Source organism: Xiphophorus hellerii, chromosome 19 (genome assembly GCF_003331165.1).
Source record: "Xiphophorus hellerii strain 12219 chromosome 19, Xiphophorus_hellerii-4.1, whole genome shotgun sequence".
NCBI classification, from domain to species: domain Eukaryota; kingdom Metazoa; phylum Chordata; class Actinopteri; order Cyprinodontiformes; family Poeciliidae; genus Xiphophorus; species Xiphophorus hellerii.
Genome location: NC_045690.1, coordinates 24,100,063 through 24,127,800, shown reverse-complemented (window position 1 = coordinate 24,127,800; position 27,738 = coordinate 24,100,063). Strand labels below are relative to the sequence as shown.

General features: G+C 38.1%; 1 protein-coding gene across 8 annotated transcripts in view; it reads right to left on the bottom strand.

Annotated features, from left to right (window-relative positions):
* Positions 1-25,812, bottom strand: part of larp1b (La ribonucleoprotein 1B) — a 36,999-nt gene extending 11,187 nt beyond the window's left edge. Inside the window, exons 1-12 of one of the 8 annotated variants that reach the window (XM_032547299.1) lie at positions 25,008-25,812; positions 19,233-19,294; positions 16,998-17,054; positions 15,756-15,999; positions 13,003-13,176; positions 10,233-10,358; positions 9,335-9,503; positions 6,811-6,955; positions 6,529-6,706; positions 4,350-4,531; positions 3,533-3,607; positions 2,348-2,710 (exon numbers count right to left, since the gene is read on the bottom strand). In XM_032547299.1, coding sequence (XP_032403190.1) covers positions 2,348-2,710; positions 3,533-3,607; positions 4,350-4,531; positions 6,529-6,706; positions 6,811-6,955; positions 9,335-9,503; positions 10,233-10,358; positions 13,003-13,176; positions 15,756-15,999; positions 16,998-17,054; positions 19,233-19,294; positions 25,008-25,383 — 2,151 coding nt within the window. In that variant the 5' untranslated portion in view covers positions 25,384-25,812. The remainder of the gene's footprint in view (positions 1-2,347; positions 2,711-3,532; positions 3,608-4,349; positions 4,532-6,528; positions 6,707-6,810; positions 6,956-9,334; positions 9,504-10,232; positions 10,359-13,002; positions 13,177-15,755; positions 16,000-16,997; positions 17,055-19,232; positions 19,295-25,007) is intronic. The other 7 variants (XM_032547298.1, XM_032547300.1, XM_032547301.1 and 4 more) reach the window with 7 other exon arrangements.
* Between the last annotated feature and the right edge of the window lie 1,926 nt (positions 25,813-27,738).

Genomic DNA, 27,738 nt, shown 5'->3' with positions numbered 1-27,738 from the left:
TTTAATTTATCGTACGATTAATCGATTTATCGTTTATCGCGACAGGCCTAACCGTAAGGGTAAGAAAGTAGATTTCTTAGGAAAAACTACAGCAACTCTAGTTTACTCCTTCCTTTAGTTGTAACTGAGCTCTCAGTTTGGGCTGACAACAGAACAACATGCGGGTCCAAACAGCTGATAATGCCAGCAGCTGCTGCCATGTGGGCCGGTGTGACACACAACAGATGTGTCGTGGACTATGACCTTTACACGCCTGCATCAGATGTACGATAGTGGAAAAAAAAAAACTGCAGCTGGCCTTGGTGTGTGTGTGTGTGTGTGTTCAGGTGGAGGATTTCCCACTTTACTGACAACCTCAGAGCCCAAAACGAGCTGACGTTGCTAAAAAAAACACACACAAAAAAAACTCCCGACAAGAATGAGGACGACGATTTCAAACCTACTTTAATAGACATGTCGTGTTTCTACAAACATGACACGTTTTGTTTATTATTACAGAGATGAGCGTTTTGCTTCTTGTGGTTAAAATCTGCAGAACAAAGAAAAATAACGGCTCCAACACACAATCAACTAAAAATTCAAGTGATGAAACAGTCCAAAGTCTGATCAGAAAAAGCCTGGGGACAGTTTTCTGATTATCCATCTGGGTAATCTTGCGATTACAATCTGAGCCATCACGTCGGACCGACGAGAAAATAGTGCATCTGTAGCTTTAAGAACTTACTATCCAATGTTTTAAACTTACAACTGCTTTTTAAAAATTGTGATAGCAGTACCAGATCATTTTATGCATCAATTTGTTATTTTACAAAATTATGTTTTGAAGTTTTGAAAATGACTTCAATAACTGCTGCCTATCACAGATCAGCCAATGGCTCTCGCTCTTATTTCCCTTCTGCTTATCTTTTTCTCAACACTTCCCCTCCTCATACAACTCATCATGCTTCTCGAAGAGCTGCAGAAGATCTGCATATTATTTTCAGCTAAATACATAAGCAGGAGGCGGGGGGGGGAAAGAATACAGCTGATCCATTTCAGCAGGGTAATGACTGCATGTTATTCTGGCTGCACAAGAGCAAAGCAGCCAGAATAAAGGGGACCAATCAGGTTTTGTGTCCCCTTTAAAAAAAATGAATTGTTTTATTCAAATGCTTGAAATCAGGAGGTTTTATGGTGCTAACATAGTTTAAGTAATAATTTTTCAAGTAATTATAGTTTTTCAATAGATAATACTTTACTACGACTGTTGTGAACGACTGCCTGCTGGTTTTATCCCATAAATTTACTGCTCCTGCCCATAAATTACGTTGCATCACACTGTGTAACGTAGATCTAATGATCTTAAGTGCACGCTTTCTGCAGACGCAGCAGCTTTTCTAAAAGCCGGTCACTTGGCTCTGGAAGCAGCTGCCTGATACATGAAAGGCTTGTGCAGAAGGAAAGGTTATTTTAGTCCCTCTGCACACATCATGAAGCAACGGCACTGCCAAAGAAAAACTTTACATATGTAAAGTCACCGTCCTCAGGGTGGCAGAGAAACTGGGCTCTGCTTACAACTGTATGATCCCATAAAGAATTTTATTATTTATTTCTACAAAGTTGTTACATTGCTTATTGTGAGTATTATTGAGTTTAACTTATTGGAAAGAAGGGGAAAAGATGGATGTTTACGATAATGTGTGATACACTCAGAAACAAAGAAATGCTATTTAGCAATAGCTATCAATAACAGCCAAAAAAATTATTGTACCTAAATGTTTCGTGCAGGATTCCAAATCTAAGCGCAACTATCAATAAATTTAGTTGCACAATTTTCAGCTCTCAAAAATAATTCTTAGGAGTTATAGATTTAAGTTACAAATGAAATTATTTTCTACTACATTTAAGTTTCTGATGGCTGCGAGAAACCAAGACTTTCTGCTGATAATCTGGGTCAGACTTTAGAAAGGACTTACAGGGGCAGTAGCCCAGAGTGCCAATTTTCGGGGCGTCAAATACTTTCTTTTTCTTTATGAATGCAGACTTGTGTCATCCAGATTTTGGTAGAAAAAGAAAAACAATAAAATCATGCAATTGGAAATTATTAAGCTTGTTTTAATTTATCATGCCATTAATTGATTCATTGCGACAGCCCTAGCACTAATAAGACTGCAGGGAGCTGTAAGTGGAAGATGCTGTCTGGATCAAACATAGAGATATTGTTTTTACATGGAGTACCGCCTCTAAGTGTACATGTCCAACTTGCCTATGTCTACATTTATGTTACGATGCATTTTCTGCACATGAGAAGTATAAAAAAAATTTAACACAAGACTTAAATAAAGCGGTTAGGCTACCGCTGTCTCACCTTGCTACACTCGATCTGCTCCTCTCCCTTCCACAGGTCCTGTTCGTAGTAGTACAGCCCGTCGTTGATGGCCTTGGCCAGATCGGCTGTGATCTTGGCCCGGGACTCGTGGTTTCCTGTGCGGTCGCCGCCGGGGTGTTTGCGGAGGTACGGCGGGGTCTGGGTGACGATGAGGATCTTGTTGACGTCTTGGTCGTCAAGCTCGTAGTCCGAGTCGTCCTCGTCCGACCAGTCGGTGAATTTGTTCTTCCTGGGCGCCATCTGCTCCATCTCCTCGTCGAACATGAAGTCCAGCTCCTCCTGGTCCGGTTCGGCCTGGGGAGGCGGCTGGCTGCTCGGAGCAGGAGGGATCTTGGGTTCCCCCTGGAGGGCAGGAGAAGGTTTGGGGAAACATCCGGTTAAGGTGGTAAAACCAAAATCTGAGTAGAGTATCCTGCCAAAGTATCAAAGCTCTGAGCCAGACTTTAGAAAGGGTTTACAGGGGCAGTGGCCCAGGGCGCCATGTTTTTGGGGACCCCACAGAGTTTTGATTTTTTTAATGAATTTATGTTTTGTAGACATTGTACTTAATATAAGAATCATAGAATCATATCAGATGAGTTCTAATAATATTTTGGGATTTTTATGAATATAAACACAGGTTTTTGAAAACTATGAAGTTATAGTAACTTTTTGAGGAGGGGCGATGGGGGCAACATGGAGTTACTGGCCAAGGAACTTAATAAACCTGCCATCATCGGATCATATCTAACTATGTATAAAACTACAGATTAATGTACTTAGCAATAGAATTTTTATTTAGTGGATAGGGCACCAAATGATTTCCAGCCCAGGGGCCCAAATCCTTGTAGATTCGGCCCTGTTCATACTCTTCAAGCTTTACATTTTATCTAGTTCCAACAATAAACTATTGGGATTTTTCAAACTTTTCCACAAATAAAATCTGAAAAATGTGGCATGCATTTGCTTTTTCCAACCCGATACAGAAAATATCCAAAACTGTATGAATACTTTTCAAGCTTTTTCTGGTTTTTGAACTAAAAATTACATTCAGGCAAAACTAAGTGAAGCAGTGGAATGAATGAATGTCTGAGTGAATGAAAACAAGACATGCAATGAATGAGATGTTAAAGGAAGGAGGACAAACTGGGATGAGTGAAAGTCTGGAGGAAGGAGGAACTCAACTGCAGAGGAGAGGAGGTCGGGTTCGGGCTCTAAGGGAGGAGATGGGCCAGCAGCACGCACATCATCGCTGTCATGCTGCCGGCCCAAAACAAACAAAAAATAATAATAAAAAGGAGAATGTAGGTGATCACAGGAGAAAGAAAGAAAAACATAGAAAAATGAGATGAGAGGCGGAAAAGGGAAGATAGATTGATGTTGGAGATGGATGTTAGTCTTGGTCAAGTACTGAAAAATCTGATTATTCGGTCCTTTTCGTCCAGCAAAACCACGAAACTGAAACATCGGCCTGTAGTGATAAATTTTGAAAGATGATAAATTGTCCCATAAATTATTGATAATATTGTTGTTTTGAGACCATTGTCAAGTATTATACTGATAATGGCATAATAATGCAGCTTTGTTCTACCAAAGAACAATGAAAGTTACATTTTTGAACACTCCACCCTGGAACTGGAAGACATTTTAAATATTCAAAAACAAAAACAAGAAAAATAAATAAAATGGAAATAAAAACTATTCACAACTGAAACCATAAATAATATGGATTATTAAATCTCTAAACAAATGTCCCTTTAAAAAAATATCAATCAGAATGGAAATGATCAAGCACATTATAATTCATCATGCGATTAACTGATACATTTTTCTCTCACTTAGGTTAAAAAATAAAATACTATTGACCAGAAAAAGATTGGTCTCCATTTTCTTCTGCTCTGAGCCAGAGCAGAAGTTCTGTTATTGATTTTGTCAATAACAAAATCCAGCTGTTATCGACCTACAGCTGGATTTTTCTGACTTCGTCCCTGCCGTCACCTGCCTTTGATTTTCCGGAGGTCTGACGGTGGCGTTTCTCCACCTGGATCCAGGCGTCCGGGTTGGGGTCGGGCTTGGCCTCGGATGCAGGGCCGTCTTTAGAGTCGTCTGCGGCCGGGAGAGAGTCCTGATTGGACGAGCTGGGATCAGCCGGGCCAATCAGAGGCTCCTTCACGGGCAACGTAGCTGAAAGTCACACAACAATTGGCTTTATAACATCCACTTATACACTGAAAAACACCGGAAATGTTTTTAGTTCAAAAAGTGAAACACATTAATACTAAATTACGGATCAAAATAAAAAAAACATAACTTATCAACTCTCCCCTAACAAAAACTTGAAATCCAGAGATGCGAACAGAGAGCAATACAGGAAATATTTACCGCTTTACAAATTCGAATGACATGAGGGCCGGATGAGTTAATTCTGGGGTTTGTTTAGTGGGGAACCTGATGAACAGTTCAAGAAATGTATTTAAATGTGCTTTATATGTATGAAGAGCTTCTTTAATAATCTTACAAGTGTCTGTTTTGTTCTTTAAATTACGTTTCATTTGAGGAAAGCGCAGATGTGGCTGCTGTAAAAGGTTCATCAGATGGAGACGATTCCCAGCTTCAATTAATCCACATTTTCTGCTCCAGTGGATATTCAGGGCAGCAGCATATGGCAGAGAAAGTCAGAATAAACTGAGGTGTGTGTTTCGCTGCTTCAAGAGAATTATGTGTAAAACTAAAGAGAAGCAAATATTCATTTAGGAATTTTTGTGTTTGATTACAGTACTTAAGGGATTTGGGGGGGGAACAGATTTGTCCACAGAACCTATAGATTGCACACTTTGCCGGTCAGAAACTAAATCATTACTGAATGTATAAAAACCTAGCAGGTGATGCTAACATCAACAGTCTTCGATGTGGAAGTTGTTACTGCAGGAAAAAAAAATCTCAGCTATCAGTCAGATGTTCAACAAATGAGTCAGATGAAGCATAAAAGTCGTTTCAATAGCAGGAACCAGTATTTTCTATGGAAGAATGTCAGCAGTTCATTCAGTCTGATGTTAGCAGATTATAAAAAGTTGAAGTCATTACATAAATTGTTTTCTTTTAGTTCAATTCTGTCCATCATGGGATATGTTAAATGAAAAATAAACCTCTCTGCAGACTGTAGAGAGATGATCGCTGTTAGCAATGGTAACCGCTAATCATGCTAAATGCCAGTTTGAGATGCTAAAGATTTGTAAGGTTAACCAGGAATCATTCTGACTTTGTTCTGAAATCTAAATGGATTTTATGAATGTTTCACTTCAGAGTCATTTAATGAACTGATTTTCTCATATTGTGTGACGTCGCCTCTGGTTCTATTAGAAATAATGAGTACGGCTGAAACAATATGATTCATTGTGAAGAATCTATTATGAAAATCATCAATTTAATAACTGATTAATCCTAATCCTCAGAAAAATTATATTTACTGAAAAAAACAACACATTCAGAGCAGTAATTAAGATGAAACTGCACAAAGCATGAGTGCATTTTGCATTTAAGATAAAAACATATGTATGTATGTATGTATGTATGTAAATATGTTTTACCCAAAACTCCTCATAGTTTTAGCTTCACCTGGTTTAAATTAACAAAAGGAATGCTGCTATTGCATTTTATGCAATAAAATGTTTATTTTCTTAATATAAATAGAAATTGAATTGCTTTTTTACACTTTTAATGGCTTATGTGGGTTAACGAAAAATCTTATTGTCAGAATAATCAGTAGAATAATAAATTACTAAAATAATCATTAGCTGCAGTCCTACTAATGAATGATCATGTTGATAAAGTTGTTTAAATCTATGGTGTAGTTATAGAAAAGAAATGATGCAACAATCCCCTCATATTTTAAGAAGTACCTGTCTTCTAAAAATGCATATGTCCTGCATACAGGAGATATGCAGTAATTCTTTTTAGTTGAGGATTTTACTCTACTTCTAAATTTGCTGACAGAAACAGCTCAGTAACTTGGGGTCTTTTTTCTGAATCCGTTTTATTTTAATATGTGGTAGTCCAGTTTTAACAAATGGATAGAAATTAGTGTTAGAAGTTCATACTTTCGCCAACTTTCTTTAGGTAAATTTCAGACAGGTGCATCTCTGAACATGCATTTGGACGTAAAAAGGTAACTGAATACTGACCAGCACTGACGGCGTTCAGGTTCTGTCGAGGAACAAACTCGGGGCAGTTGATGAGCTGGGAGAAGTCGGTGCGGGGAGAACCCACGACGGGTGGCGTGGGGATGGGCCAGCGCTCCGGCTCCGTTTTACAGCGTATCCTCTCATCCACCAGCTCCACTTCAGTGCTGCTTTTTAGAGCCTGCAAGGGGAAGAGGGAGGGAAAAAATGCATGCGGAGGTTTCAGAAAATCCAGGCGTTGAAGCGATTTCTGAAATATCTCGTGTTTGACTCGTGGCGCATTACCTCCATGATGAGGTTGACGTCAGTGGTAAGAGCCTGCACTCTGTGGAAGCTCGCAATGAGTGAAATGGGGAGGAAGCCCTGCGTGTCCATTTTTCTCCTCAGGAAGAAATCCCGCTCCAGGTTGTGGTTGCTGAAGTAGTATTCACTGGAGGAGGAAGTGGAGGACGACGCATGACCACCATTCGTTTTTGACATTTTCCTTTGATTAGATCAATTGTATCTTCTTCAGGTCCGACTCTTTGTTCCAAATAATAGGAGAATTCAAACTGTTGAAATGTGTCATGATGTTTCAAAATGTCAACGCCCAAACAGAAATCACCAGATTGTTTTACTTTTTAAATGAAAGTTAATTGCAGAGATCGCATTAAGTTCAATGGTTTGAGTATTACAGAAATAAGTTGTTCGTACTTTCTTAAAATAGAAAAACATTCCTGTAAAGTATCTTTGAGTCTTTACAAAAGCACTACGCAAATAAAATGTATAATAATGAGTATTACATCGTCCACCCCATTGGTTAATCTGGATTTCATTTAGGCGTACCAGAGTAAAGGGGGCTGAATACAAATGTATGACACACTTTTCAGATTAATATTGTAAAAAAAAAACTATCCTTTACTTCCAACTTAAGAACTAGTGTGCATTATATCTTAATATTGATATAACTATGGGTTCATGTTCTTTTAATGTCTGAATATGAAAGTCTTGCGGCGGAAGAAGAAAAAAAATATTGCTTCTACTTTGTAACAGTTTCATTGAAATGTTTTATTTTTGGGATTAACAAAGAACTGGTTAAAGATGACACTACATAAGATTCAAAACACAAGAAGAAACATTTCTAGGACTTCAAAATGATTTTGTAGTGATGAATATTGTGACTTCAGCACCAAATGCAGACCTCTCTCTCTCTCTTGCTCGTCACACCACTTCATGTCTCACCCTCTGACACACAGATATTTGTGTGGAGCTCAGCCTGAGGCAGTAAGTAAGCATGAAGAAAAACGGCTGAACTGCAGGGAGATGAGGAGAGCGGACAGGACCGTCCCCTCTCACTATTGTCACCCCCTCCCTCCCTCATTCTGTCACTCCCTGGCTTTCTCTCCCTCTCTCCTCCTTATCCTTACAGTTCAGCTCTCAGGCCTGCATGTAATTCCTCGCCTGTCCCTTTAGAAGCACTCTGTCTATTTTTAGGAGCTCGGCTCACCCTCAACCTCCACTTCCACTGGCCAGAGTCTGGTCTTTAAAGAGGCCAGGGCTGTCAAGTAGACACCAGGAGCACAGTGCCCCCTGCAGGACAAACTCAAATAAGAGCAGATCATCTCATTCTAAGAGGCACTTCGTAGTTATTCAGTTTCAGTTCTACAGAGCCTGGCCTCGGATGTAATGACTGCAAGTTGAACTCTTGCATGTCTGAAGGCCCTTTAACAGTATGCTCAATATAATATAAAGTCATATGCAATTAATTTATTAGATGTTGTTTGTCAGATTAAATGTACCTTTTGAAAATGATCTTTCAACATAATTTCTGTATTAAAAATATTTTTTATTGGTCTGATGTCATATTCTATTAAATGTTGTGCTTTCACAACATTTAATAACAAAATCATCAACGAAATCATTATAATTAACAAGATGAAGGCTATAAAACAGCCTGTGTGTAATAATCTATGTTCTGTGATTCACTTGAATTCAGAACTGCATTACTGACGTAAATAAATTCCTCAGTAATATTCAAATTTATTGAATATGACACACACAAAAATCAAGTTATGACATCTTTCAACAAAACAACCTTTGAGGATTTTTTATTTATGTCCTACAGCAACACAAAGAACGTAAATGAAAGATTGTGGATTATTTTTCCTTTTTTAATTAAACTCTGAAACATTTGCTGTGGGTTTGTACGTATAAATTGCTGAAGCTCCTTTTTATTGAAATTCCAGCTGCAAGTCCTTTGGTGTCTACAAGTTCTACCAAGCATTGTTGACCCCGTTGTTTTTCCTAAAACAGCTCAAACTCAGTCAGATCAGAACTTCTTTGAACCTCCGATTTTAAGCCTTGGCACCGTTTCACAATTGACTTAGGTCTGGACTTGAACTGGGACATTTTGACACATGGGTATGAGCTGGTCTAAACCAGCCCCGGTCTTCAGGAATCACTGTCCTCCGTGTTTTAGCCGTCTCCCTTACTGACACTCTTTCTTGGCTTTCTTCCGCACAAAGCGTCGACAACTTTTGTTCTCATGTGACCAGACGACGTTCCACAACCACATGTTTGCGGTGTTCCCTCCATGGTTTTCTTAGAGCTTTCTATTAATAATGCCTTTCTTTTTTCCCCCCACTCTTCCATAAAGGTCATCTTTGTCCAGCATATGACTAACACTGGTCCTCTCAAAGGATTCTGCTGCATATCTGCAGGATTGATGTTGGTGCCTTTTTCCTTCCACTTTACAATAATGCATAACTTTGTGTTATTCATTATTATACAACCTAAATTTTCAGGTCTCAGAAAGCTGTAAAACACTTACATTTGCCGCTTGATGTATTCTTTGAGAAGCTTTTCGTCCACTGTATACATTTGGACCTTGTTGCCGTCGTCGTAGTAGTAAACCATGTTGGTACCGAACTCTGTGGGCACCTGACCGGAGCCGTCAGATGAGCGAGCGTCTCTGTAGTTCAGAGAGTATTCGTACCGACCTGAGGAAGCAAGGAAAGTGCAAATAGGCCACTCAGAACCATGTTCACAACGGAAAGACGAGACGTTTGAAAAGAGAACCTTAAGCAAGTGATTTCCTACATTTCAAACTGAAAATAATGAGGTCAACTAAACCAGGATTTTTTGGTATGAAGGAGAGGTGGACCGATAAATTAGCAATTAGCAATAAATCAATTAATCGCATGATAAATTAAAACGAGCTCAATAATTTCCATTTGTGTAATTCTTTGTTTTTCTCTTTTCTTTCTCTCTTTCTACCCAGAACAGAATGTTTAAAGTGTTTTCCAGTTCCAGTGTTAAATTTATAATAGAATTGAAAGTTTATTGATCTTTGAGAGTGTTTCCTTGTATTATTATGCCTTTAACCTTATATTGCTTGATAATTATCTCAAAATCACAATATTATCATTTGTCGCAATAAGTTCTGGGACAATTTATCGTCCAGCAAAATTTGTTATCATGACAGGCCTTGTGGATGAGTAAATCAGCCTCAATTTCCTTATTTTTGGGAGTTTGGAAATCTTGATTAACGCCTAAACTTGCACAGTTAACAACAGTCGCAACACTATCATCAGCTTATCAACTTTTCAGACAGAATTTTTTATTTTTATTTTTTAAATCGGCAGTCTCTTGGATAGATCTTTTTAAAGATCAGTAATCGGCCAGAAAACTGTAATCAGTGCACAAATAGCGTGAAGAGTAATGCCCACCTCGTCCGCGACCTCTGCCACGCCCGCGACCTTTCCCCCTGCCTCGTATTCCTCCGCGCCCAGTCCCTCCGTCGCTCCGAATGCTGCCGGTGTCGTCTCTGTGGTCCCGCGGCTCGGCTCTCCAACCTGTCAAGGGGACGCACATTCTCCTGACTTCGTTTCATACAAGTTCCTCAGCCAACTGAATAAACTTCATAGATCAACACCGAGATAAAAACGTAGGGCTGCACAATATTAGGACATCTTGAAATGGTAGCGGTTTTAACTGGCATAAATCCACATTCTGCCTCATTTATTGCTTCCAACACTCCCTGGACACCAGCATCTGCTGAAGACGTTGGCAGTATTAATATAGTAGCGTTGTGATATGTTGTGCAGCCCTAATAAAAAGTCAGAAATAAACATCTTGTGAAAGTCTTCATACTCCTACAATTATTGCAACTAGAAATGTATTTGTAACTAGTGTATTTGACTGGGATTTTATGGGACAGACCGACACACACCGGAGTGTGCTTCTAACGTTGAAAGGATTCATGTAATTAGGACCGTTCATACATAAACAGGGCAAAATGATGCACGGTTTTCAAAATTCTTTACAAGTAACGTGAAAAGTGCGATGCGCATTTGTAGCTGCTGGGCTTTGAGGATACAGTGGGGATGGAAAGTATTCAGACCGTTTCAAACTTTTCACTCTGTTTCATTGCAGCCATTTACTAAAATTTAAAAAAGTTCATATTATTTCTCATGAATGTACACTCAGCATCCCATCTTGACAGAAAAAAAACTGAGATGTAAATTTTTTTTTGCTAATTTATAAAAAAAAAAACAAAAAAAAAACTGGGATATCAAACATTTAAAGGGGTCTGAATACTTTCCATGCCCACTTCATGTCTCTATGGCAACGTTCACACAGCAGGTCTTGATGAATTCAGATGTTTGGTTGAAGTCAGATTTTTTTTTTCATGGTTGTCCATGCTACTAATTAAATGTAATCGCAAATAGACTTCTGTGTCGACTCCAAAGCGACGTGCACGCGCAGAAGAAAAACGTAGAGGGCGCACAGCAGCGCTCCGTTTTTGTAATAATGAATGGCGCCGTCAATGGATCAGTTTTACAGTTTATTCGGTTGCGGGAGCTAACAGTATCGCCACAAGATTATGACAAAACGAAGGAAAACGCAGCTAATAGCAACAGCCTTCAGTGGAGCAGAGACTGAGCTTCTGTTTGGATGAGTAGTCAGAGGACTGTGATGGGATGTGATGCACTGACAGACTTTTTCCATGAGTTCAGAATTTTTATAATTATAATTTTCAGCCATTATTTACTTCCTGATTTACAATAAATCTGGTGCAGAATTATGATGCACGTCTCACATCAATGATGTAAAAGTCGTCTAAAATGTATCACGTGCTGTGGTGGCGCAGGGGCAAAGCACGACCCACATATTGAGGCCTTAGTCCCCGTGCCGGTGGTTGCAGGTTCGACTCCCGGCCTGGAATTTGCCGCATGTCTTCCCCCTCTCTCATAACCCTCTTTCCTGTCTAACTACTTTCAAATAAAGGCCACTAGAGCCAACAAAACCTTTATTAAAAAAAAAAGTATCATGACCGTTCAGACTGTAAAAACTATCGGCTGTGATTTAGTGCTACATGTGGAAGGGGCACAAATTGGAGTTTTAAGGGGTGAAAAGATTGGAATTGGGCCGTTCAGACTGCAGTGAACGGATATGGACAAAATTGTTTTATAAAAATCGGCTTTGGATTGTGAACGTAGCCCAACAGCTTTGGACATCTATAGACTTTTGCCCATTCTTCTTTATTCAAGGTCTGCCAGATAAGATGGAGAGTGTCTACAAACATCAGTTTTGAAATCCTGCCAAGATTCACCAAAGGATTTAGGTCTGGACTTTGACTGGGCCACTGTGAAGATGGTATGTTCAGTGTGTGGTGTTTTTCCACCACACAAAATTTTGTAAAATGGGCCAGAAAGTCCAAAAACTACCTAACCAGATCACCTTCATCCAGATGTTAGATCTGTTCCTTACAAGCTTGAAATTAAGTAAATCTTTATATTTATTTACATAAGTTTAGTTTGTTGTATTTATTTTGTTACTTGCCATGTTTTTATTTACTTTGGGATTTTTGGAGGTCATTTGTTGTTGAAATGTGTCGTGTTGGATAAAGAAAAATACAAAATAAAATTGCTCCAAGAAAGAAACTGTTAAATAAAGCTGCATTTGCATTTGTATTGCTTTTAATAGTTGTCGATGATTTAGTTGTGCTGTACTTTGTGTTGGTCTGACACATAAAACCCTAATTAAACACACTGTAATCTGTCGTCTTAACATAAAAAAATATAAAAACAAAAACAGGGGGTGTGAATACTTTCACAAGGCACTGTTAAACTACTGAAGCTTGTCAAAGATCTATCCTCTCATGATAAAATCTTTTGTTCACAACCAACTGCATGTTTAATTTAAAACTTTAAAAATCATCCTACAAATCTTTCCACTCTCACAAATTACATTTTTACTTTATTGAAAGAAAAAATAAAAACACATGCAAAAATGAAATAACTCTGAGGTCATGCTGTCATTCAGCCATGCGTAATGGAAAAGAGATCGGTGTAAAAACATGCAGCGGTTGGGAAAAAGGTGGTGAGTAAACACACAGCTGTGTCAGGGGGTAAAGAGCAGAAAGCTGCACAGTGAAGAAGCAAACAGAGGCAGGGGAAAAGGGAAAAAAATAGAAATGAGTTCCTGGCCACTTACTCCGGCTGTCATAATGCGCTCTGTTATCATGAACCCTTTGATTGGGCGACATGGGGTCGGACGAGTCGCTGATGGGCGAAGTGTCCGACTGGGCTGGGAACCCGCCGGATGTCTTGTCGGCATCGTCCCGGGAAACTTCCTCCAGCGGCAGAGAAACCCACTTACGTTTGTTACCTAGCCGTGATTGCATACCGGAAACAAGAGCTTCAAGAGTTGTGGCCGAACGGGATAGAAAGAAAAATACGTAGCTTGAAGAGAAAAAACTTCTACTGAGTTCTAAGTGTCAGATGTCCACACTTTCTTTATAGAAAGGGTGGAATATAAACATTCATATAAACATTCATGAAATTAGGGAAATTAAAGCTGCAGTGTGTAACTTTTTAACTTTTATTTTTTTTAGATCTGTTTTTATATATTTGTTAAAACTGTCACCATGTTGTGACAGTTTAATATAAGACCGATAATCTGTGTCAAAAAAAGAAAAAGAAAATCTACCTTCTCCCTGACCTACTATTGCTGAAGAAATGCACCTCTCCCAGTCAAAAACAACCAATCAGAGCCTGGAGGACAGTCTTGGTGCTGTGAATCAACCTAGTGTATGCTACTGAATATTCCAAACGTGGAAAAACAACTCACCTTTCCAGAAAAATTGTCAACGGTGGTCATGCCAACTAGCTTTAGCATTTGTGGTAGGCTATGTTGTGGTGAAGTAGCTGTAGCATAGCAGCGTACACAAGGAGAAGGCAGAGGAGCTACAGTTTTTTTCACGGATTATCCGTCTTATGTAATATTGTCATGACATAATGATAATTTGAACAAATATGTTAAAAAGAAAACATGTTGTTTTTTTTTAAATAAAAGTTACATACTGCAGATTTTATGGGTCATGGGAAAAAAAAAAAAAACTTGTTCAAGCAACTTCCCTAACAAATGTATTTAAAAAAAAAACACTCCATGAAAAAATGTTTGTTCCTGCACAGAGAAATATGAATCTACGTCGTGACATCATTTTGATGCAACAGCAGCGCGGCCTCACAGAGAAAGATATCCTGATATATTTAATGAGTCTTAGGTTACAGTTGTGTGATACAAAGCAAAGACAGCAGCAGGAGTCACAGATCCTCGTCTGCAGACATCCTCCACAACGCTGCTCGTCTCTAAGCCACGCCCCTTTGGTTCAACATTACGCTGTGAAAGCGCACTGGGTTTTCACGACAGATCAACTTGCATAATATGAAAGTGACAGTTATTCATAATGGGGGATTTGGTTGTGTGTTTATTGCTGTACTATTAGGGCTAAAACAATTAATTGTGATGAATCGATTAATGTAATAATTGTAAACTAACTTGGTTATCAATTAATTTCAGCAAAAACAGCCTATTTGCTAAAAGAACAACACACTCAGAAGTAATTAACCCAAAGAAATGTACAAAAATATACACATTTTGAATTTAAGATTTAAAAAAAAAATATATATATATATATATATATACAGTATATATTAACTTTTGTCTGTAAATATCTTTCACTAAGTCAAGTTTTAGTTTCACTTGGTTCAAATTGTGGAAAAGAAACAAATCTATTAAGCTAATTTTGCTATCCAATTATTACATGTCGATATTAGGAGGATTTCTTTAGCTGCAACTTTTCCTACAAACAATCAAACATTCACAAAAAAATGCCGTTATTGAATTTTAGACAATGAATTAAATTAGTCGATTCTTTCATCTTTTTATGTATTTCTAATATTGTAAAAAAAAAGCACAAGTGGCTAAATGAAAGATCTGCAGTATGTACTCATTTTTTATCCGATTAATTGGTTAATAATTCAATAACTCAAAATGACTTGAGAGTCCATCAAATGCTAAATAAATGTAAATACTCTCAATTGATGTTTTTTTTTTTCATTATTGAAATGGATTAATATTGGGGCCCTTTAGATAGAAAAAAGGCCAAAAAGCTCTGAAATTTTTGTTTAAAAAAAATAAATAAAATTTCTTTGCTCCAAAAATTGGCAGCTCAGAAAATTTTCAGGTTTTTTTCCTAGACATTTTCTTAGATTAATCTCAAAGTTTGAGTATTTTTGTCAGAAATGTACTCCTTTTTTCTCTCTTTATCTACAATGATCATAATATGTTGTTGTAGAAATCTGACTATTTGGACGCCAGAAACAGCTTCCAAGGTTTCTTTAAGTTAACTACACAATTTTGTAAACGTAATAATCTTTCATAGTAAAAGATCCTTAAGTGACTTCCTACCTGTATAGATATTTACAAATTTAATGCACTTCCATCAACAGAGATCATGTTATGTTCTCGTTTTAGACACATTTAAAACATTGCAGTCAAAAGGCGAGCGCCTTTAATTAATTCTGCTTTGACGTCTAAAGATGAGAGACGAGTAAAAAGAAATGAAAAAAGGTATGATTATTAAAGCAGAGCATGCACCAATCTGCACCAATCAGTAATTACAAACAGAGATCATTACGGTTATTAACATGCCTTTTTATACAGGAAAAACCCCCATGGTCACAAATTAAACCAAACGTGCATCTTTAAATCTTAAAGGCTCTTGACAGCATCGACAATATAATAAAGCTTTTCCTCAGTTGGGAAACAGAATGTCAATGTAAACAAATTCATACATTTAATGTAAAACTTGTACATTTACAGCCGTCAGCAGCCTTATTTAGCTCAATGTTTCGGCAGCATTTGCATGCGTCACAAAGATAAAGAAAGAAAGAAAAACTCACCCTCACCTCCTCTCTTCTTCAGGCTGGAGCTCTTTGAGTCCTGTCCTGGTTTTGGTTCTTCTTCTTTACACGGTTCCTCCATTGGATCCACATGAGCTTCCTGGTTCTCCTTGCTCTCCCCTCCATCATGGCTGCTCTCTGATTTCCTGTCCGGTCGCTCTCTTCTCTTGTCCCTTTCTCTGCGGGAGGAAGGCTTCTTCCCGTTGTTGCCGAGGACAGTTTGCTGCTGCTGAATCAGAGACGCCTGCGTTTATTTACGCTTTCACATATTGTCTATTCTCACTCGCTTTTGATACAATAATCAGATAAAAAATAAATACATTTCCAGAAAGAGGAGGTTCTTCCTTCCTACCAATAATTAGGGATAATAATCACAGTAGGATTATTTCACTGTAGGAAGTTATTTAAAATAAATCTATTTCAAAACACGTTGGCGGTTTTTTTAATCTTGCGAAAAGGCGAGAGAGAGCTAAACTTTCAGCAGGTAACGGGAAGGTTATAAGCATTGTTATGTTTTATCCTTTTAAGCTCTCAAGCTCAGTCATGGAATATGCCAGCGTTTTAAATGTTTGGAAATCTAAAGTTATGCTATGCTACGTTATGTAACATTTTCTGGGGAACTCAACAATAACTGCGGTTAGAAATTACACAATTAGCAATTAACACAATCGCTAATGACTGACTAAAGTGATAACTGTGCCACGTTTTGACTTATTAAAACCTCAATTTAGAGCAGCTGTTCCCCCAAACAGATGGCATGACATCACATTTGCCCCCTAATCTAAATATTAAATGACCAGTCATTTGAGGACAGCCAGAAAAAAAAAAACAATCTGAATGGATTTTTATATTTTCTTATGTTTCTTAAAGAAAAAGCAAAATTGGCTAATATTTTCATTGGTTACTGACCATAAAGCTTGGATCTTTGACTCCTTACTGAAAACTCTTTATAAATCTCAAATCAGGAACCCAATCATGATTCAAGAGGCTAACGGGGTCAAACATTTGCACTTGTCTCTGTACCTCAAAAACTAAAACGATTAACCTAAATAAATATAAATTAATGTAAAACACTTCCTTTTTTAAAGTAATTGGACAAGAAGTAAAGTCTGGAACATCCCGTTTTTTTTAACACTTATCCAAACCTGTAGAAGCAACTAAACCAAACTTGCTACTTTTGAAGAATGTGTAGGAACAATAAAAAAACCACTTTTGCACACATATACACACAATATGCCATACCTCTTTAGCGAGTTCTCCAGGTGTGGGCCAGTTTGTGATATCACTGAAGTCACTGGACTGTGAAAACAAAAACAACATAATATGAGTGTTTAGATGAGGCATTTATTCTAACATGTAACACTGCGTGTTGGGACAGGTAGAGTCCAGCTGGGAGGCTGGACTTTGTGCTTCCTCTGCTCTTTCTGCAGAGGAAGCACAAACAACGACAAACAGACAGAGGCTCATCCAGTCACTGTGGGTCCTGTCAATTTGGGCAAGCTGATAGTACATCAAGGTTAAACGAACACAGAGTGCAGCTGGACTTTACTGTGTGTGGAAAGAGGGGAAAAAAATCATTCAGTCTCATGGCATCTGAAAAGACAGTCGGAGTGTATAGTGGATCTGGATAGAGAGGAAACGAAGATGAAGAAAAGATTCCCTCAAGGTTTCTGTGACTTTCAACCAATAGTTATTGATCCAGCTCAATATTCTAGGCCTAATCCAAAGATTCGCAGAATAGAGATTTTAGTGATATCTGGGTTTGAAACAATACCAACTGCAGTGTATAACAAATTAATTGTGATTAATCGGTTATTAAAAATAACCGTCAACAATTTAGTCATCTATAAATCGTTTCCCGGGGTATACAGGCACCAAAACAAAGGACATTTACTGAAAGAACAACTTACTCAGCAGTAATAATTAAGGCAAACCTGTACAAAATTATACACATTTTGCATTTTGATTAAAAAAACCCCGACTTGTCTGTGATAATGTTCTGCAGATGCTACAAATGATCAAGTAAACACTAAAGTAATGTTTTAATTATTGCATTTTAGGCAATAAAATATCTATTTTGTTATTGAAAAAAAATAATTCAATTATTAGTTTATTTGTATTTTCCCAGTGTATTCTAATGCATAAAATAAGCTTATGTGGTTACATGAAAAATCTGCAGAAGACACAATTATTTTTAAATCTGATTAATCGATTAATCCTCAGAATAATCTATACAATAATCGATTGTTAAAATAGTGGTTACTTGCAGCCCTAATTGCAATAATAATAATAATAATAATAATAATAATAACATTTATAAAGTGCTTTCAAACAAAGTGCTGAACAATTACAAAGAGATGAAAACCAAAATAATAGTTAGAAAGATAAAATACAAAGTTAAGCAATAAAAACAAAAGGTACAACATATACATGTAAAATACTTATTTTTAAAATAATCATGTCATTTTAGTTTTGTTGCTGTGCATTAATACAGCTGGATAAATCCAACACATTTCCATTTGGTTGCTGCAGTTGAATAAAGCTAGTGTGGTTTTAAAGCCGCCATCTTGTTGTGCTCATGTTGTTTTAGAGATTAACAGAGTCCAGTTATGTGACTAAAATGCACTAATGATCACTGCAAGGTGATTATTTTGGGCTTTCAACTGGAAAACACACAATTATACTTTTTAGCATGTTTAAATTTTAATTAATAAAACCGTCTGAATCAGTCTTCCAATGAGAAATCGGCTGCTGACGGGATTCGCGAGGCGCGTTGTCGTAGGAAACAAAACATCCAGGGCGCAGTACTAACCCTCTTCTATGTAGTAGTTGAAACTGAGGGCTGAAGACTTAAAAATAACACATTATAAACATTTCACTGATTGACAACTAACGTTTGTTGCATTCCCTGTCAACAATTTTCTTCAGCAAGCCCCTACAACCATGCTTAAAGATTTCTAACATGCCTAAATAAACAAAAGATTAAATTAAAGGTCCAACATCGACTCCAAAATTACCCTAAAGGGTTAGTAACATATATTCAGACAATTTGAGAGCTACTTAATATCTATATTTAGGTATTATGCTATGGTAATTATCCTTAAAGCTCTGTAGTGGAAAAACAGGTTGGAGAAGCAAACAAAACCAGAGGATAGCAGCTCGAACCGGTTAATGTTTGGCAGCAGATGGTAAATTCTCACTCTCTGTGTGTTTTAACACCTTAAGTCAGAATTATGGAAATGTAGATATGAGGACTTAGAAGAATCAAAATGTTAATTTATTTGCAAGTTAAAACAGGTATTCATCTAATACTAACGTAAAAAAAAAAAAAAAGAGGCATGATGTGATAATTACTGAATATTTCTGGAACAATATTTATCTAGAAAACATGGTCAAGTTGATCCTATGTGAAAGTATTTGGACGTGTATTGCAGAAAATGTGAAAACTTAAAACCAAAATTAAAAACAGAGCGTTACCTTGCTGGGTTTTCTCACTCTGGGCTTGCTGGCTCGGACCACTTTCAGGGTGTTTTGTTGATCTGTGCACAGATGATGGATAATAGAAACAGACATCATTAAATGTGGCAGGCAGGAGCAGACCAAAGCAGACAGAAGCTACAGCTCCTCGAGAAATGTGAGTAGAAATCGGTTGCTCAACACCGCGGTTAAAATGTCAACTCATCCACTCTTGCACAGTCTTTCTGTGCCGTTTAGGGAGCATAGAGAAGAAGAACTAAGTATTTAACCCCCGCAGGGAGTGAAGGAGTGTAAGTTGGGGGTGATTAGAGTGCAGACAGCGGTGGCACGCCGTGCGACTGCATCTCTGCAGGCTGGGAGTGGCTCCTATCGCTCAGCAGAGGATGGCTGGATTGATAAGACACACTGGGCACACACACACAGGCTTTCGTGTGAATGGGTGTATGCCTGACTGGGTCTGTCTGTGTGTGTGTGCGTGTCCACCCACAGAGCTAGATGTACAGTAACCCTGTAAACTGATGCCTAGGCCAGAGAAGGCTGCTTCAAATTTAGCTCCCCCCCCCTGGTTGCTCTCCGCTCCGCTCTGACACACATTCACAACTTTAGCTGAAGGGGGTTTGAGACCACCGCTTTCACCAAGAGCCTGCTACAGCAGAAACAACACACACATATACAAAGGCAAATGTTAACTATCAGAATGAAAAGTATTGTTGAGCTCACTGATGAAGCAAACAGGAGAAAGTAGCCAATTTAAAGTTGAAATTCCAAGAAACTCGGCTTCAGATTTGATACATTTTTAGGTCAGGAGATTGAAAATCTGGATACTGACTTTCTCAGACTGGCTCTTTAAAGCTGCGGTGTGTAACTTTTATGAAATAGATTTTTTTTTTTTTTACATATTTGTTGAAACTGTCACTATGGCATGGGACAGATAATGTGTGGGGAAAAAAAAAACAACAACAAAAAAACAAGCTCCTATGCCTAGTTAGCCAGAGCTAACTAGGAACAACCAATCACAGCCAGGAAGCGCGTCTTAACGCCTTAATCACCCCATTCATTCCCTTTGACAACTGCTACACTGTAACTTAGTGAATGCCATGGCTAGTTAGCATGGCCACTGATGGATGTTTCTCCACCATTAGGACATTTAGCAGCATGTTCATAAGAATAATTGACAGCTCTAAACCTCTTCTTCAGGCTCTGATTGGTTGTTTTTGAGGGAGGAGGTGGAGGAGATGGATCTTTTCACAGATCATCTGTCTCATATTACACTGTCACAAAATGGTGACAGTGTAATATATAGTATATATATCAAGATAAGAATATTAAATAAAATAATATATTAAAAGATAATATAAAAAACCAACATGATTTTTTTTAATAAAAGTTACATTCTGCAGCTTTAAGATACTCTTCCACCATGGTGTTTTCAGCAGGTGTGCACAGTCCACCTTATTAACCCCATGCAAATAAAAACGTCCGGATCTAGTCTTAGGAAAATCTTGGACACAAACAGAACCATTGTACAGAGACGCTTCTTTAACAGAATGTGTCGATTAATTATATGTTGAACTTTGACATAATAACCCCTCTTGCAGTCATATGTGCAAAAAGGCTTCTTTATGTAGCACTTTTACCTTCTTGAATCATCCCTGGCCTCATTTATGCTGACCTGGTGAAGGCTACAGCGCTCTAAGCTACACTGGTGAAAGGACAAGTCCCTGCAAAATGTCTACTTTTAACTTTTTGTCGATTTTTTTCTTGTTCTTGTGAGCCTGTGAACATTTGTGTACCTAGTTTCAACAATGCTATAGCTTATTTATGTCCATCATTAAAAACACACCTTATGCAATAGAAGTCAGTCAAATACATGACAGATTTAGAATACACATCAATAAAAATGAATTACAGTTCATGCAAAATATTGATAAATGTATAAAATATACAATAACAAACCATTCCAGTTAGGCCTGAAACGATTCCTCGAGTGATTCGAGTACCTCGATTATTAAAATTCCTCGAGAAAAATGTATCTGCTTCATTAAGTTATATTTTATTATTTAATGCACCGTGTTCCAGTCAGGTTATAACTTGCGTGGCACAGTGCTCTCACTTCCGCCTGAGTTGTTGATGAAAGCTAACTGTTAGCAGCATAACGTCCAGTTTTCAAGTTCGGTCTGGGGGGATTTTATTGATTCATGATAATGTCCGGGTCTTTGTCGTTTTTCGGGGGACCAATAAACGTCCTTAAAATGACTGGCGCGATGCCTGGAGTACGGCAGCTTTTCTCCTCCCGGAGCTGCTGCCTGGTGGCGGTTCAGAGCGAACGGCGGGGAAAGAGCGCTGCCGATAGACTGTACACTGCGGGTGGCTGTGCATTAGATAATTAACGTAAGTGTAGCTTTATGGACAAACCGGAAAATTTACTTCATATCATCCCGGTCTCAACAAATGGGTGACAGCTGGTAGATGTGTTTCTGTGTGTGACGAACAAAGGTGTCAAATCCCGTCGCTAACATGAACACAAAAGCTATAAATGTCTGGGCAAGGTGAGAGTTCATCTATGAAATTCACTGAAGATGAATGCATAAACGAAAACACCACATTAAGAGAGAACGTGAGACATTCTCACACAAGAGACATTTTTTATAAGCGTATTTGTGAGCTTTCCTCTTTATTATTGAATTGAACATCAGATTTTTGTGTAACTTTTCTTCAGGTTAACTTGGAAAGTGAGCTATTATTGTTACGAGTTAATTTTCTAAACTACAGAAAAGTTATTGTTCGGGAAGCTCAACTGTGAAAAATTGGACTGATGTTGATATGCGATAGTAATACTGCTGTTATGTTAGATTTACCAATGTTTTACTTTCTTTTTTTTAAGCGATTACTCAATTAATCGTAAGTATAATCGATATTTACTCGATTACTAAAATATTTGTTTACAACAGCACTAATTCCAGTAATAGGTACAGTGCTCCTATAAAGCTTTTCAGCTTCTTTTAAAGAATTTAATTTTGTTCAGCTCCAGAGAGGTAATGGAGCTCCACTCTTTCATTCAGAAATAATTCATTATTTTTAGAAGGGTTGGGGGGATTAGCATCAATTCAACTTCATCTTGGAAAAATATTATTGTCCCTCATTGTAGAATTAAAAGAATCTAGAGGAGAAATAAAAGCAGTCAAATGACTTCTTTGATTTTTAAGCTACCACAGTAAAAAAATGTTAAGAATTGATATGAACAAAATTACAAGTTTTGAGGAACTAACTAGAGCCTTCATCTAAAAATAAATCCTTGAAAAAAAAGACCTTTTAGAAGAAGCATCATTTCTGGAAACTTTTTTTTTTTTTACAAATTTATTAAACATAGAAAATTGCTCTAGGATAAATTGTCCTAGTAATTATTGCGATAAACATAAATATTGTTAATTTGAGACCGTTTTGATGTAACATATTGATAATAGCATAATAATGCAATTTTGCCCTCTCAAAAGTCAATAAACTTTAATTTTGTAAAGAACACTTTAAGGCTAGAATTGGAAGAGATTTTAAATACGCAAAAAAAGCAGAAATAATAAAACAATAAATAAAATGGAAATAAAAATCATGCGCAACAGAAACCAAAAATAAACAGGCTTCAGACAAAATTACCTTTCAAAAAAAATACCATGAGGAAGGAACTTATTGAGCTCATTTTACTGTATCATGCGATCAACTGATTAATTTCTTATTGCGACAGGCTTAAACAAACTAAAGGACTCATGTTTACTTGTGTATTCAGAGTCTTTGCTCTGAAGCTTTAACGTGAGCTCAGGTGGATCCTGTCTCTGCTGCTCTCAACGTCACAGTGAGCATGAACCAGCAGGACTCAGAATCTCAGTCAGAACCTGAAGGTCCGTCTATCTGAACTCCACCGTTCCTCTGTGGATAGGGGAGAACCTTCCAGAAGGACCTCCAGCTCTACCTTTATGGTGAAGAGTCCACTCTTTAGAAAAGCAACATGGCAGCCCGTCTGGAAGGGCCCTGAAGGACTCAGACTGTGAGGAACAAGACTCTCTGGTCTGGTGAGACAAAGACTGGACTCTCCGGCATGAAGACCAGATAACCTGTTAGGAGGAAAACCAGGCGTGGCTCATCCCCATGGGGAAGCACGGGAGTGGCAGCATCAAGCTGGGTAAAGCAGTAAGTTCAGAACCTCTCTGTGAACGTCCTGGGGCGGCCAGGCCAGAGTCCAGGCTGGGGTTTGACTGTACATCTCAGGGGAGATCAGAAAATGGCTGATAGACGTCTGATGGAGCTGGAGACGTTTGGCAAACAGGAAACTGACCAAGAAAAGCTCTGTCAGCTGGTCAGGCCATATGCAAGACGTTTCTGGCAAAGCTGCATTAAAATAATGAGAAAAGGCTGGGAAGACTTATGTACATGTGATTTCACAGTTTATCGTTAATATATTTGCAAAAAACAAACTTTTGAAGTTATTGTAGGAGGGTTTTTTTTATTTTTATGAATTTAGTCCATTTTTAAATGTGGAAAAAGTGATGTAACGTGAATATTTGCTGGATGCAAGTTAAACCCAGATTAGCTAGGATGAAACTAAAAGCTACTCTAAAAGATGCTGAGACCAAAGTCAACTTCTACTGAGTAGATTCGATCAATATACAGGCAGATTGATGTTTATTTAAAAGCCCTATTTCATCTTATCATCTCAACAAGCTCCTTGTTCACAATTATTTTACAAAGTTTATTTTTGTTTAACATTACAAAAGTCACATTTTTACAACAATACCGAAAGCTACATTTCCTAGGTTATCCAAAAGTCGTTTTGTGGACATTAAAGGTAAACTGTGTATGTGTTTACCTTGTGTGGTAAACCTGAATCTGTTTTACCAGCTGTTCAGGCATCTTTTTAACATATGTTTTAAGTGCAGCTGATTGTTTTAGATATTTCTTGCAAAAAAAATGTTTAAAAAAAAAAACCCAACAACAAATGGAGATCCTCTCATAGAATTACTATTTAAATGATCCAAACACAACAAAAAGTATTACTCAACCTTAAGCCCTAATTTGTCTTTCTACCTGTTCATCTATTTTAAACCTTAATCATTTTTCTCCGATTTCAGAAAATTAAAAGCAGAAATTCAATAAAATTTTTTTAACCATACACAGATATTCGACTTCCAGCAAATCCATCTGTTAAAGCACCTTGTTCACATACGTGTTACTCTCATAGTGACAGCGACCCGGTGGGAGGAACGGCAGGCTGCCAGGCCATTGGACATGCGAAACGTGCCTTTACAGCAGCAGGAGCTGCTAGCCTGCTGGCTTTAGCCTCAGCCAGCGAGACGAGCTAGCTGCTCGAAGCTGAAGCGTCGATTTTAGCTCAAATCGAGTAGGTTTTGAGCTACTACCTCCCCCCAAAAAGCAACAAAACACTCCCATCCCACTGCCACCGACATCCCTGTGGGGATCGGAGCAACATAACAGCTAGCTGCTGGTAGCTAACAGAAGTAGCAGTTGTCAGCAATCAACACGTGGTGCTCATGAGCAACCCGAGCACGGGGGGATGGGGTAAATGTGTTGCTAACACTTAGCTGACATCCTAATTGTTTAATTACATTTGACTAAAGCCACCGTGAGATGAGCTGGCAGGTCATCTCGCGGTGGGTTTCTCCGCAGTGAAGCGTTCAGAAATGCCTCGACAACGTGACACATTTGCTGCGGACCGCATTATTCACTTTCGCCCCCCATCGTCTGTAAAACATGGGAGCAGCTCACCTGTCTCCTGGGAGCCGGAGTTGATGTTGTTGACCGGCACTCTGCCCGTGGTTCTTTTAGTCCACGGGTTGACTTTCGGCGGAGGGGCTTCTACAACTTTCTTCTTCACCGCCTCGACAGCCGAGTCAGCGTTGCCGCTCTGTTCGTTTTCTTTATCGTTTTCTTTGCTTTTCTTATGCGTGTCCGCTTGGCTCTTGGTCGACTCTTGCTTGTGGTCGTCCGCTTGCTGCTTCTCCGTGCCCCTCTGCCCCGGCTCCTCTTGTTCTTTGTGCAGGTGAGCCCCCTCTGACTTGTTTTGGTTTTTGTCCTGCACCGCGCTGGAGCCGCTCGCTGTCAAACCCGAGTCAACCTGGCTACACTCAACCTCGGTGGACATCCTGCTGGTTTCCTGACAGCGCGCGGTGTCAAAGCCAGTGTGGAGTCTTGGTTCTTGTTTTCCTTGCAAAGAGAAAAGTCGTGAACAGCTCGGGGGGTGACCACATCCACTCGAGGCAAACAAAATTTGGGCTGGACCTCGCTAGCCCGCTAGCCGAGAAGCTGCTGCAGCTAACTGTTAGCTAGCCTGGGACCATGCAGAAGCCAGCGAGCCCGAGTCAGAAGCTTTTTCCCGCGATATTTAACAGTTTCATATCATTTAACAGTTTCCTCCGACTGTGTAGTTAGCTTCCATAAACGCGACAAGCCCTTGTTTGGTTCTTTGGGACTTTTAATAACTTTAGAGAGGAAAAAAAAAAACCCTACTACAGCGACCTCCTCTCAGTGTCTAATTTCACCTCCACGCTACCAGCAGCCAGCTCGTGCAGCAAACTCTCCTAATTCTGTAAACACTGACTCTGCTGCCCCCATCGGCCGTCACCGGCAACTACAGACAAACGTTTACAACTATTTTTGAACACGGAATACGTTTACCGAGCTGTGTCTTTATTTCGTCTATTTATGGTCATGTATCAATTTTACTAACGTGCATAGTTTGAGTTAAAACTGCGACATAAGTGAGTATTAAAAATATATATATATAATTGACGTAAAAGTAGGCTATTGCATATTCACCATTATGAACTGCAGCGAATTCAAATTCCTTTTGGGAAAAATTGAACGGCAAAACTAATTTATTTTATTTTATTTATTTTCACGTACTAGTGCTTGTGCCTTTGTTGTATTAACTTTCTGAAACCAATTTAAATATAATCTAATTAAATATTTCCATCTAAATATAATATAGATATAACACTATCTATTAATATTATATGTTAATAGATAATAGTATCTATTTAAAATATCTAATAGTTGAATGTATTATTATATAATATATATTATAATATGTGATATAGCTGTATTATAATATAGATATTACTATATTTTACCTATCATTTAGATATACATGATATTACCTATTATATCTAAATATAATAGATATATATTACATATCTATCATGTTAAAATATTTGATGACAAAAACAAAGAGATCTGTAATTGGTAGTTGTATGTTGAGTAGAATACTGATTATCTAAGCTCATTTCTTTATAAAGAAATGGCAACAGATAAAACACTATCACTATGTGCAGAAGAAAACTACCGCTGCACCTCACACTGCCCATGCCTTTGTCTAGATGAAACACGGTGGTGGTATTATTATGCTGTGGGGATGCTTTCTTCAGCAAAGAAAGTGTCATTAGTAAGAGTTAATGGGAAAATGGATAAAGCTGCAAAACATACAACCAGAGATACCTACACTGGTTTAGATTAAAACAAATTCACTTTAGAACATTCAGCCCTGAACACAATCGAGGACCTTTGGGAAAATTTGAAAATTGCTCTTCTAGATGATGTCAATCCAGTTTGAGATTTTTTATTTTTTTTTTGCAAAGGAAATCTTCAACACTTTCCATTTCCCAATGAGCAAAGTTTCTAGAAGCGCATCCTAAAAGTGCCACAGCTGAGTAATGACCAGAGGGGCCGAAGAAAAACGCACACAGCTGCCATTGATCCGGGGCTTTTACAGTGAAAGTGTCCAGTTTTTATCCGCGCACCATTTTGAAAGCGACAAATCATTTTCACTCGAATTCAGAACAATGCACGACTTTACATTAAACTATCAAATCAATTGACAATAAAATACATTAAAGTTAGTAGTTGTAACATGACGACGTGAATGAGTTCAAGACACTTCTGATTTGTATTTTAAAAAAATAAGTTTTTCTTATTGAGCGATGAGTTCTTTATCTTTTCTTAAGTGCTTTTCAGCTATAGATATGAAGGGAATCGGACACGCGGGCCAGTTCGACTGTTTGTGCTTCACTCCGCTTGTCAAATTACACACTTTAAAAATCTGAAAGCAGAGTCATCACTATCGGATCAGATGACATGTTTCTAAGTCTGGGACAGATGCAAGCTGCTGGAGAGATGGAAAAAGATATGTCCAGTCATAATGTGTGGGAGCATTTATCTCCAGTATATTGTAAGGGTATGTGAGCAGTAGAATTACACCTCAACCTTCCACAAAATATCAGAACGGAATCATAGAAAAATGGGCAAAGTTGTAATTTCTTCAGATCCCATTGGAAGGACAAAGCAGTGTCAAAAGATATTTGCCAAATTCATGTCGCTGTTGTTTTCTTGTGACGCTTAAATGTTTTCAGATCTTCAGTCAAAGGTACTAACCAGAGTAATTGCAAATTTGCTTTCAACTGATGATCTTAATTATTAAAGGGTCAGTGTTATGCAAAATCGA